Source organism: Acanthochromis polyacanthus, chromosome 2, assembly GCF_021347895.1.
Source record: "Acanthochromis polyacanthus isolate Apoly-LR-REF ecotype Palm Island chromosome 2, KAUST_Apoly_ChrSc, whole genome shotgun sequence".
In the NCBI taxonomy this organism is placed as follows: Eukaryota; Metazoa; Chordata; class Actinopteri; family Pomacentridae; genus Acanthochromis; species Acanthochromis polyacanthus.
This window is the reverse complement of record NC_067114.1, coordinates 16825379-16838965: the sequence shown is the minus strand read 5'-3', so window position 1 is coordinate 16838965 and position 13587 is coordinate 16825379. Positions and strand designations below refer to the sequence as shown.

Sequence of the window (13587 nt, the reverse complement as noted above, 5' to 3'; positions counted from 1 at the left end):
TTGTACACTATGGGGTTTATAGACAAGCAGGACACTACTGCAGCATTTCTGTCCCTTAACAGTCATGATTAATGTGCCTTATGTTACTCATATTGAGCATGTTTGTATTTTAAACAAGCAACCAAACAGAAAATAAATAATACTATGAACCAGGGACAGCAGCAGCCTCTTTCTACCAGCCACCTCGGTATACATTTAATGAAACAGTAACTCAGTCAGGCCAGAAAATTTCATTTCTTCACAGTGTTATAAGGTCGAAGGTCTTTCTCTTCGTCCTCCTCGACTGTCTTCCCTGAATAATTCAAAAAAAGCACAAATGCTGTGAGTGATGATCTAATAATAAACCACAAATCTGAATAGCTTGAGTCGGATGAGAGAATGAAACAAGATAGAACCCTGGGAGGGCTGGAATAGGGAGGAAGAGGAAAAAGTACAAGAGAGAAAAAGTCAGGAGGTCAAAAGAAGGAAACCAGGATTAGGGTGTGCTTGTTTGTTTGTTTCTGTCTATCTGGGACCTACACGGCATTCTGCTGCTGGTCCACTGTGATCACTGGAGAGTTTATCTGCTGTCGGTCTGCCAAGGAAAACACACAAACACACATATACACACTGCGTTAGCTGCATTACTCCAAAAGTTGAACTTCTTTCTCAGAATGCATACAAACATGTGCAAGTAAGAAAAGGAGTGTTTGACATTGTTGCAAGGCTTTTGGAAATGAACCAGAAAAAAACAAATGAATGGACAAACAGTAAATTATCATTTAACAGGAAACCAAATGGGTGTGGGAAACCAGACTGTGTTCTCTTATCTGACCATCTGGAAAAGACAAGGGCAGAGATAAACTGTGATGTGTGTGATCTGTGTGTCATGAAGGACATGGATACAGTTAACATGATGAAAGCAACCGGGAGGAAAACTCTTATCATATCCGTCTAAATGGGGGAGAAGAGGATGATAGAGTGACTTTGTGGAGAATCCCAAGTTTGTTCTGTTTTTTGTTTGTTTCCCGTCTTAGTAGTTGCCTATGGGTTTTTTTTTCACCAGATCCGATCATAAATGGCAAAACACAACCACACGCAAAGCACATCACTTCAGGAGCTAATATTTTAATTCTCCCTGGCCTGTTGTCCAACTGACTACACTTGTGATCAGTGAGTGTGAATCTGTACTGTGTAATTCACCAAACCAGACATATAATCTTAAACCTTTTTTGTAAAATGTCCACCCACAGTATGTCAGTCAATTTGATTTTTATCTACTCTCCTAACCTTTGTAATTTTTGTGATCTATAATAAAACCTCTCTCTCTCTCTTTCTGTCTCTCATCAGATCTCCCAGATGATCTCGGAGGCTTCTAGAGAAGGACTGACTGAAGCTGCTTTGAACCGCTACAACACAAACTCTCCTTCCCACACAAATCCATCGTCACACACAAACTCTCCGTCTCACACTCCAGCTGTAACCACCACAGCCCCAACCACCACCTCCGCCGCTGCATCTTTCTTTGCCAGGTGAGATGCTTTCACATCAAAACACCGCTGACAGATCATTCATCCACTTTACCCAGTGAAGTGATGAATGACAGGAACAACACCTGTTTCTGACCTCCTGATTCATCTGATCGGTTCACTTAGTTTTCTCAGGCAGAGATTGTGGCCTGATTTTGGCCTCAACAATTCATTAAGTTTAATCAGATGCAATACTGAATTTGTCTTTCCAGATCTCCTGATGTGTCTGGCTTGCTACATTTTTCTATAGTTGTTTTTTGTGTTTACATTTGACTAAAATGAGAGAAATACAGACGAAATAAGACAAAAGACATCCACAAATGCTTGTAGTGAGTCATACAGAGCCACAAAATCTTGCAATACTAATCACAAAACTGTAGTGCTGACCTTTGCTTAATGTCACAAGAATGACTCTTTTTAGATTTTATTAAAACAGCTATTAAAAACTAATTTCTGTGCATAAAAAGTTCCATATTTAGGTTTCTTTCTTCCTGACCTAAAATCGCATTAATGCGACTCTTTGCCCCTCTCCCCCTTTGAATGTGCAAATCTACAAAGCAAATCTATAAAGTTCATGTGCCTCTCTACATCCCCCTCTTCCCCACTCACTGCACCAACACAATATGGAAATGTGAACAAGGTTTTAAAAAAAGCCTGACTTTCACCAAAGGGGATCTTTAAGTTCACCAAGGATCAGACAAACCCCTTATTAGCTCATTTGTGCAAGATTAATCATTGGACTTAGTTCCTCCTGGGTTTAAAAGTCCAGAGATCCCCTTATTCAGACTGTTCTGCTCTGGTGTTCCTCAATTAGTCTAATAAAGCAGAAAGAATAGAAGAATTAACTGACAAATAACCACTCTGTAAACTGAAGATGGTTGGAAAATGGAATGCTATTGTACGTTGTACTTATCTCTTTGTGCGATCTAATGTGGAGAAATTCAGAGCGGCACAACATAAATAAGACACTGGTGATATGGATAAATAATAGATGAAAAAACACGGCAAGCTTAAAATGAATGAGTAAATTATTCATGGGTAACACCAGACCACGAGTGTGTCACAGTGTATGGAGCATTGCTAGGATGTCACATCTAATGAGCTTCTTTAAATGACATTGTAAATGACACTGATAGTTTTTCTTCTCACTTTCACACCTTCTCACTTGTCCTCACTTCTCTAAATGTGCACACAATGGAGTGTGCGTGTGCGTGTGCGTGTGTGTGTGTGTTTGATATATACCTGTCAGGCTTCAGTTCAGCAGACATAATGCTGTCTGTCTGTCAAACCTCCAGCAACCAGGCGCAACTCGTAAATTGTATGGGAACACACGCAAACACATGCGCACACGCTCTCCCTCTCCAGCTTTCTTCCTGTGACCTCCTGAACTGTCAGGTATCAGGGCCATTTTACACAAACACACACACATCTGGTTGACATTCCAAACATACAGCCAGCTGTCTTTGGTCGATTTACGAGCACGAAACCCTGTGAGTGAAAGAGTCTGGTTTGTTTAATGGCGCAGGTGTCACTGAGTATGGATGTGTGTCTCTGCGTGTGTCTGGCTCTGAAGTGTCGGTTCAGACGATAATTATACGGAAACACAGCTAGTGTCTGTTCTTTCTGCTGTTCAACACTTCATATGCACAGGTCATCTCAATTTCCTGCCATTTGTGTCTGCGTAGGATTTCAGCTTGTTCTTTGTAATGTGTGTATGTGTGAGTGTTTATGGTCAGAGGATGCAGCCATGCGGTGCTGCTAAATCCTATTCCTGTCTTGGTCTTTACTCTCAGACGTGCACTGCATGCAGACACTCTTATCACACACACACACGCACGTACACACAAAATCTCCCTTTTGCTCGCAGTGTGCGCACAGCAAAATCCCTGTGCACACCACCACATCTCCTCTCACCTGATCCCCCTCATTCATTCTTTCTCCTCATCCTCCTCTGTCTATCCTCTCTCACACCTCTCCTGTTTTCACTTAATTGCCTTCTCTTGTGCTCTCCTCTTTCTCCCACGCATTTGTAGCATGTTCTTTTGTACCTCTCTCCTCCTCTTTTTCCAACAATTTCTCAGTTTTCATGCTGACCTTTCTTTTACCTCTGCTAATGTGCATGTGAGTAATATCCTTCATTAGCACCAGTCTGTCTGTGAATATGTCACACTCGTACAGTAGCGCTACGTCTTCCTTGTGCTGCAGTGGCCCTCTGGGGACGCTGGGCTGGAGGATAGAGACACGCTGTTGTGTGTGAATGCTCTTACTCACTGGGGGAAGGGAGTTCCTATCAGTGCAGGAATTTTTTACTGCATGCTCCAAGGATTGGATCTTTGGGGATTTGGCTGGCTGTATGCAAGTATGTGTGTGTGTGTGTGTGCTGCTGGGGGTTGCTGGGGGTTGCTGAGTAAATGAATAGGTCCCATGTGAATTGGTAAATTGGGGAGGCATTGTTATTTTGGATGCAGGATGGCAGCGACACTGGGGGTGGCTGCCTCTATTTCTGCTCCTGCTCACCTACTGCTGCCTCGTCTTGAAAAAGAAATTTTCCATCAAATGATAATTGAGCACCAATTAGACACCCATTGTAATGGTGGGTTAATGGTTTAATAGCTGGTCAGTGGTGAGCAAATTGTTATATCAAGATATATATTGTTTTATTTACTCATGTGTCATTTAACAGTAATTGAAAGTGGTTGCTTTTGGTCCTGGCATGTGGAGGAAGAAGCTCATTTGCTCTTCAAGTGGCCCCAGTGTTTTCAACATTAGCATTTCCTTCCATCCATTTGAGCAGTGACTGCTTGCAAACATCAATTTCCCGCCTTGCAATATAAATAAATTTCACGAGAAAGTGGAAAGACATTTTACAACGTGTAAAGCTGCTGCTTTTTACTGCACATATCCTTCAGGCAAACAAATGACCAGCTCAGTTATGTGCAGCATAACAACCAGCATTGTGTATTTCAGGATTCAGAAGCACCTCGTGGAAAATTCTAACTCCATGTCGAACACAGTGTATTAATCTTTTATAATTCCTGCTTGTATGGGACAGTGCAGCTTCCATGGTGGCGTCTTAACAGGCAGCAAGAAGTGTGTCAATTGTGCACTGCCACTACGTGTACTTGTCGATAGATAATGTCAGGAAAGTCCGTCTTGTGTCTGTGCTAGTCTGACTGACCTTCCACATCACACACAAACACACTCCGGCACACACACCATCACTCTCTGCCTCTGCCTGTATCTCTCTCCACTGACTCTCTGCTAAATAGAATGTAATTAGCTTCCAAACCAACAACACAGCCATAGGGACAGCAGCCATAAATCAGTCATCCGTGTGTGTGTGTGTGTGTGTGTGTGTGTGTGTGTGTGTGTGTATGTTTTAAGTGAAAGTGTTTGTAGCTAGGAAGAAGAAGACAAAGCCGCTGCATGTTACTAGCTGGACAATTTCTGACCTGTGCTGCTTTTTAACAAGAGAAAAGTCTCTGGAAGGGACAGAGGAAAAGAAGAGAGGCAGCGATGGCTGAGGAAATCAATACATGTAAGGAAGGCTGAATGGATGGTGGGACAGATGGCTGGCTGCGTGGAGGGCAGAGAGGAAGGCAAAGGGGGATGGCAAAGGATGGAGGATAAAAAAATAATGAGAGAGAAGAATAAAATTTAGGAGACACAATGGGGATGGGTGTGGAGAGAGAGGGATAGAAATAATAGGAGGGAAGTGAAGGGGAGAGTAGAGTGGAGGAATGAAGGTAATGGAGGAGGTGAAAGGACAGAGGAAGAGCAGATGGATAGATAGATGGAGCTGATTGATGGAAAACAAGTGCCCTTCACTATAGGGTTAGATTGGAATAGATCCACTTATCCCAAATCCCTGGCCACTTGTCATTAAACGCTACCAGTTAGGTGGCATGTGCGTGTGTGTGTGTTTTTGTGTTTGTGTGTGTCTACCACGCTTCAGTTGCACAACAGATTAAAGCAGTCAGGGTGAGTGAATATAATAAATAATAAGAGGGTGATAGTATAAATGCACACATATCAATACATGCATAGCTTGACTCATGAAACTGAAGTGGCTAGTAGATTTAAAAGATGTATTATGAACACAGTCACAAAAAAGGCGCTTAAATGTTTTGTCCAGTGAGCAGCTATAGTTCATAAATGAGTGAATATGCACAGAAGAATGGAAAAATGCTGAGCTGTGAGCAGTGCATGCTACAAGTAGGAATCTCCAGCAGCAGAGTAACCGTCCATGAATCGATCATTGTCATTATCTCCTCCTGCACCCATCAGCAGCACTGCAGCAGTCTCTTCTTTATGTTCCATAAAAATTCAACGGTAGATTTAAATTTAAACGTCTAAAAATGAAATCGTCTTGTTCTTCCTTTAGGGATAAAATGAATAATACCATTATTAAGCTTAAGTAAATTCTTCACCTGGCTAACTTTTTTTTCTATATTCTGAAGGCTTTAAGCATTACATTGATGTACTAGGAAAACTAGTAATTGCTTTTGAATGCATTTTCAGCAATATGTAAGCTTAGCTGGCACACAGTGAAAAACCAATTAGTCCTCTCGTGGAGGCCTGTTTCATACAGCATGCACTCGCACACACATTCACTGCCACAAACACACACGTGTACACACACACACACACACACACACTGATTCGCACACAAATCTCCTGGGCGAGCTAGTCAAATGGTGAAATGTTTCGTCGTTCCATGGGTCACTGGATCCACATCTCTCTTCCTCCCCCATTCCTCTGCTTCTCTCTCTCTCCCCCTTTCGCTGACTCTCTCCCTCGCTCTCATTTCTGTAACCTGCCGCAGTTAATTGAAAGCCAATGGTGTGAGAATATGACTCTTTGACAGAGAGCGTGTCAGTGCGGAAGGCCTCTCTTTCTCTCTTTTTATAATCTTCGAAATATATGTGAGGATAGATTAAAGCAGAACAGAGTGGGAATCCCTGCCAGAGCTGCTTTAGAGCTCTTTTAGTTCATCGTATTGTTAATGTTGCTGCTGCGTGTTAAGGTAAGAAATCTGCCTCTTTCAATTGTGGCTTCTCAAATTCCACAAGAGGAGATACAGTGACAGATCGAAGACTGAATTTTTTTTACGGACAGTAAATCACTGAGGTGAATTATTGCTCGCAGATTCACTGGTCTTCCCTCACTTAACCTCTTTTGTCTTTGTCCACAGCCAGTAAATTATATTGACACAAACTGGGTTTAGAAAAATAAAAATATTGCATAATTTATTAGGATTTAGTTTATGAAGTGCTATTGTGCATAGACTCTGTACAAATAACAGTTTGACAGCAATTGATAGCTACACACTGTCACCACATAATTATTCTCATCATACACTTGCAAATATGCATGTTTTTAAGCTTAAATACAGTAGAAAAACACTTAGATTTGACCATGACTGTCTCGACAAAGACAAAAAGGAGAGAGGGGGAGGAAATTGGTGGAGTTTTTGTTAACTGTCTCTTCTTTTCTATAAAATATTTTTCAAGTAGGTTAAAGCAGAAATTCGGTCTGCTGTATAGATGTGGAATATTTCTGCTGGGGAAGAAAGAAAGAAAGTTATAAAAGGGTGGAAAAAAGTTAGAGACTAAAAATGGTGTGAAGTACTGTGGTACTGAGACAAGCAGACAGACCGAACCTGCAGTGTTGAAGTGAGAAAGGAGAGAACAAAAACAGAGGGAGCAGAGAAAGAAGCGAGATCTAGAAGTTGAAGTTAAAGCGAGAGGAGCGAGGAGAATGTGAGCGCAGGGAAGATGAAGTATATATAAATATAATTTTGGTGGCTCCTTTCGAGCTCAGTGCCGCAGGGAATTGAGTAGCAAGAAGGGAAATGAACCACTCCCCATCCAGATGTTGGTACATATGTAAACAGAAGTGTGTACGCGTGTGTCTCAGTGTGTGCGTGTGTTGAAGGGTGTGTAATTGACTTCTATTTGCAATTAGCTTATTTCCCAGGGTTGTACTGCGGTAAAGTATAGGATGTAATTTCTTCTTCTTCTCTGCTTCTCTCTATCAGAGCTGCACAAAAGTTGAACTTAGCATCCAAGAAGAAGAAGCAGAAGACGGTGGCAGTCACAGCCCCAGTGGCGTCATCATCACTATCATGTGACCCACATTTGTTCCCCACCAACTTCAGCTCCGCCCTATCGATGGCACCTCCTCCGGCTCCACCTTGCCTCCTCCGTGCAGCCAACAAGATCAAAGATACACCTGGGCTTGGAAAGGTAATAGGATTTTTTTCTACTTACGTTTTCAGAAACGTTAGTCTGGCACCCAATCTAGACAATCAAAACAAGTGTCATTTACTGTAGTTCTGTATTTCTAGAGTACATTTGTATTTGTGGCTTTGCACTGGGAATAGTTTATGTGTGCCCCTTAGTTCATATAGAGGACGTAATTTGGAGTCTTCCTTTGGATATTCATTCTCTTGCATCACTATCTTTGGTATCCGGTGTTGTTATAATTTAGATCCCACTCAATGTCATCACTCCACAAAATGTTTTTGAGAATATCTGTTGCTGCCACATTGTTTTTGATGCTTGTCAGCTTGTGTGTTTTTTTCGCTTATGAAATGTAATCTACCACAGCAAACATCTCAGCGCAGATCTGTCAGAGACACTTGGTTTAGTATAAAGATATTATTGTAGATGTCAACTCTGAGAGCAAAACTGTCTGATCACAACACATGAATCCACAATCAAGTCAAACATTTTGTGACTTCATAGCATAGCTAATTTCAGCAATGTTTAGTTTGGTTAGAGTCACAAACTGACTCAAAGAAAATGACAAATAGGGAGTACATGCGAGGGATTTGTTTAGATTAACAATGGAGTATGAAAGTCAGCAATAACAGCAATGCAAGCAGTGAATGAATATGTGCCATGTGGAGGTGTTGAACACAAAAACACAAAAGAAAGCTGATGTCACGTTGCTGGAACAGAGACAAAGATAAAACATATGCCAACTTTTATAACCTTGAAGGTCCAGATGAACTGAATAACCTGAAGATCCTCAGATGACAGTCTGCCGATTGCTTTCTTTGACAAGCTAGGATCATTTTCAAGACAGTGGGAGGAGCACCACATACCCCATTTTAAAATCAAACCAAATCAAAATAAAACAAGTCAATACACCACAATTTAATATAAAACACTTCCATAAAAATATTTTTCATGGCAAAAAATTGATTACCACACAAACAGATCCATACTTCAAAGCATTTTACCAGATCTGACTTTCCACCAGACAACTCTGGATCCAGGAGCCAGTTAAGTGTAAGACAACTTAGTGATGGAATACCAGGTAAAGTAGCGAGACTGTCCTCCTTGAAAAAACAACCACATAGGTTGTCTGTACACGCCCGTTTTACGACCAAGTGTTTCGTTTTGAAGTTAAGCGACCTCTTGCGGTTGAGTAAATATCGACACTCCGGTGTCTCACCTGAAACGTCACCATGAACAAACTTTGACCTAACACTAACCCTAACCCTAACCATAATCATAACCATAACCCTAAACCCGTCTTGCGAAAGTGAGGGAAAAGCCGTTTCTCGAATTAAATCCCGTAATGCCTTCCTGTCCCCCATAGGGGCGCTAACCTAAATACGCTCTTATGGGTCGTATTCATTGGCACCATACATACGACCTGTGTGGTCGTATGAGTTTGAGGGCTTGTTGAAAGTAGCAGATGTTGGTAGCATAACATTATGAAACTGGTGCATGGAACAAATGTTCTGGTATCCAGAACCTTGAAAAAGGCGTCTTATCTTCCAGCCTTGTGTTTGCAGAAACAGTGAGATGAGATTTACCTTTATCTAGAAAAACTCCAGGTTTGTGGTATTGAAACCATATACAAAACCCACCAAAAAACTCCTCCATATATTTAAAAAAATATCAGTATATGACTATATATTGATGTGTATATCACTTAATTTTGATAGAGTTCAGAGTTAAATTTTTTTTGCCTTTACCACATCCTTATAGTATGTTGTTTATATGCTAAAAGACAAATAATTAACCCCATGGTTGAGTACATCCCCTTTGAACTACAGTGTACTGATAACAGTTTCAGACGTTTGTGGTTTCATTTGTAAAAAAACAAAAACAAAAAAACTAAAGAACCCAATCTTCTTAGCTTGTGGCATGGAGCCTTCCATATCCATTGTGTAATGGAGAGTAGTTTTACAGTGCTGAAACAGAATCAGGTTAGCTGGTGTCCTCCACAAGTGAGATGGGGCAAAGGGGGAGAGAGAGACAGACACGTCATAGATCTGCCCATTCTAGAGGAAGCAGTGATGTAGAGTTACATCTCAGCCATTTTAAAGTAGAAATAATTTATTTTCAAGAGAAAAAAAAGATGTAATCTCGATTAGCCAGATCATTTTGTAGTACATAATGGTCTTGCAGCATCACACTATCGTTCTGCTATGGGAATAAAGAACACTGGCTGGTTTGTATTTCTTTAAACCAATCACAGTTTTCTTGGTTGAAACTAAGTAAAGGATGCTGCTTTGGTGTTCTCTCAAAATGTTGACAGGTGGAGTTGTTTGGGTGGAACACTAACAAACAGAGAGATGAACACTGCCAGTAAATGGAATAACCCACCAAAACCAGGGTCACCTTACGGTACAGTCAAAACAAAACTTGAAATTTTCGTGTGCTAGGTAGCTATCCTGGACGTTGTTGTTGTGTCCTGTAAAAGGAGGATCTTGAAAACTGCAACACGTAGAATTTTAGTTCTAAGGGATTTATTCAATAACTGGACAGGCACTGGAGTGACGCCACAAAGTACTGGAATGTGCTAAAATATTGAGCTGTAGTATTTTGTCATGACCTTGACCAGTTTATCTAAATGTGTCTGCTGGTTTATAAATGTGCGTGTGCATCTGTCTTGCTGCACCATACCAAAATGTAACCTAATGGTTACCACGGTAACATGTCTCAGGCTGACAAAAGTCATCTGTCACCGTTGCCAGCGGTTGATGGAACACGTGTGTGTGTGCGTGTTGTGGGTGCAGGCAGGGCACACACACACTTTCTTCTCAAGTGTGTGCAATATTGATCGTCCATGTAATGAGTTTTTAGTGCCCCCTCCTCCACAGTTTGAGTGAGAGGCTCAGTGACTCTGTGTGTGTGTGTGTGTGTGTGTGTGTGTGTGTGTGTGTGTGTGTGTGTGTGTGTGTGTGTGTGTGTGTGTGTGTGTGTGTGTGTGTGTCCTCACTGCTAGAAAAAGAATGACTTTGGAGGACAAAATCACACAGACATCAAACAACTGTCGATTACCACACACAGAGAAAGAAGGGAACCCCACTTGTCCTGTTTCGTGTACATGTGCTCATAGGTGTGAGAATCACACGGGTGAACCGCATCACAACTGGGTGTGTATATTTTGTCTATGGGCTCTCATTAACCAATTTCTGTGTGGGTAAATTTGCATACATGTGTGACAGAAGGAGCTGTGATTTTTATTTATTTATTTATTTTTGACGTTTTTCACATTTACTGGACCGTTGGTAGTAAAGTGCAGATAGACACCAAAGGAGACAGAGGGGCAGCAAAAGCTTGTTTTGAACCAGGGACACTCTGGGTATCTGCCATGTGTTGCAACCATTTGGCTCTCTGTCACTTTGCAATTTAAGTATGTGTGAAAATATGTGTGTGGCATTCATATTAAACACCAGATGAGACCCAAACCCACTCTCTCGTACCAATTCTGTTACATTTGCAATGGGATGTAGTAAAATGCTACTACTAATTAATCCAGAATGACGGTCAGAAAACCTTTTAACACTGAGAAAATATTTACGATAATACAATGAAATTAAATCCTCATCTACCAATATTTGAATAAATTGCCTCGGATCTAAATTCCCCAAACTGTCAGTATTACATTTTGGATCTGGTTTGTGATCTTTGCTCTCATCTTTCTCCCCATCTGCTTGCAAACAAATAACCATTATAAAAATCAGTCATTCTCTAAATGTTACAGTTAATTACTTTCTTTAATTTCAAGGGTAAATGGATAGAAATCTGGTTATTTTGAACAAGACATGTTGCATGAGTAAAATTATGCTTTCTCATGAGTTCCAATTGTGGTGTTACACATTTTTTTGATCTTTTTATCTAACTGATTATTAAATGTGTTGTGTTTTCCACTTTGTCTCGTCTTCGAGTCTCCAACTCTGGTTCTCTCCATATGGAGATGACAGATGTCTTCTCAGTTGTCAAGGAGACAGATTCACACTCACATATTTACAAGCGCCCTCACACACTCACAACAAATGATTACATTATCGACCCCTAAAGAGAAACTATATAGCCATCTTCACACAGTCTCTCTTTCCACCTCCCATTATATAATTTCTGATCTTTGACTTTCTGTGATCTTGTAATAGAGGTGTACCAACATGCACTGCTACAACTGTGTAGCTACAACTCTGAGACACCTCCTACCCTCTGTTCACAGTCATGTGGACTCCTCACAGCAATATTCTGGTGTGATCTGTGTGTAATGGTGGACCTTTGATGAAGACTGTCCAGCTACAATAAAGATATGGATCAGCTTTGCTCTGGTGGCAGCCTGAATCCTCTGTGACTATCAAAACCAACCTCATATCTGCCCACTGAATATGATCCAGAAGATGGTTAGCTTAGTTTAGCATAAAGAAACTTGATCCCAAACAAGAATCATGTGGACTACAACATTCTGTTTAGCCACAGCTCATTGTTTTTACATATCCGTTTTTGTATAAATTAAAGTGTAAAGGTATGCTTGTTAACAAAATGAACTTTGGCATTTAGACAGAGCTGGTTTCCTAATCCAAACACACAGTCAGACACACACACACACATTCACACACGCATTCTCACACAAACATATGGGAAGAAAATGGCTGTGGTGACATTTCTCCAGCAAAAATGTCACCTGCGGTGGGGGTCGGCTCCCTGCTGAAATGGCATTTGCACACATTCACGCTCACACACAGGCTCGCATACTCACAAATTCATGGGATTATAGTGTAGCTGTCAGGAAAGCAGCAAAGCCCCTGGTGAAACTGTATACGATACATCCTGTAGAATACATGGGCTTGTCTGAGAGTGTGATGGGGGGTTAGTGTTCTCCCCCATGTTAATACGGCAGAAAACAGATTGAGACGTCACACATAAAGCCAGGGGAAATCAACCTGCCCAGGTCGGACATGCTGCTGCTGCTGTGTGTGTTACACACAGAGAGAGAGTGAGCGAGGTCTGCCTGGTTCCATCTATAGGAATGTCAAATTAATCAGAATCCCTCGGTGCATGTGTCGGAGTGGCGTCCGCCTCTCGAACTCCCCTCTGTTATTTCTATACATGGTGCTCCGCTGCATGTTGTTGCTGAGCTCCGTCTCACTATAATCAAATCAAGTAGGGAGCCTTTCATTCAGTCCGCTGACAAGAGGAAACGTGTGTCAGTAGAGGAAAATAAACTGTGTATGTATTATCACTTTGCAAACCATCTGTACTGTTAAAAATGTCAGATAAAAATGAAAAGATATGAAAAAACAGGATTTCAGTGACTGAATAAAAAGGTCTTCATCTATAATTCAGAACGATAAGTCGCACTAAGAAGATTTTTAATTGCTTTTTATGCATCTTAAATAATTGAGTTTAAAATGGGTTTTATTAGCAACAGAGGTCATGTTAGACTTCACTGATGTAACCAACTGATTTTAGTGAGTGAGCTCAGATAAGGTAAAGATTCTATGATTGCTAAATTATGGAATTATAATTTGATTTCCTTGTCCACACAGCATCTCCTAATTTGACAAAAAGACATATGTTGACTTAGACAAAATTTAACTGTTTTTCTTTGTACAATTGATTCATAGTGATATTTGTATTATATCATGTGTAAGGTTGCGGTTTTGCCTGTTTCTTTAGCCATGCTAGCAGCTTTTAAAGCCCTGCTGCGTCTTGATGCAACCTAACAGACGCTCCCAGGTTGGAACTACATGAGCGTGTCACAGTTGCCCCGGGGCTTACCTCTCCTTTCAAGCTCTCTGCTGCACTTCATTCGC

General features: G+C 41.0%; 1 protein-coding gene across 3 annotated transcripts in view; it reads left to right on the top strand.

The window, feature by feature from the left end:
* kif26ba (kinesin family member 26Ba) overlaps positions 1 to 13587 on the top strand; it is a 106911-nt gene that overhangs the window by 41767 nt on the left and 51557 nt on the right. For all 3 annotated transcript variants that reach the window (XM_051959781.1, XM_051959784.1, XM_051959778.1), the window contains exons 4-5: positions 1330 to 1511; positions 7549 to 7756. In XM_051959781.1, coding sequence (XP_051815741.1) covers positions 1330 to 1511; positions 7549 to 7756 — 390 coding nt within the window. The remainder of the gene's footprint in view (positions 1 to 1329; positions 1512 to 7548; positions 7757 to 13587) is intronic.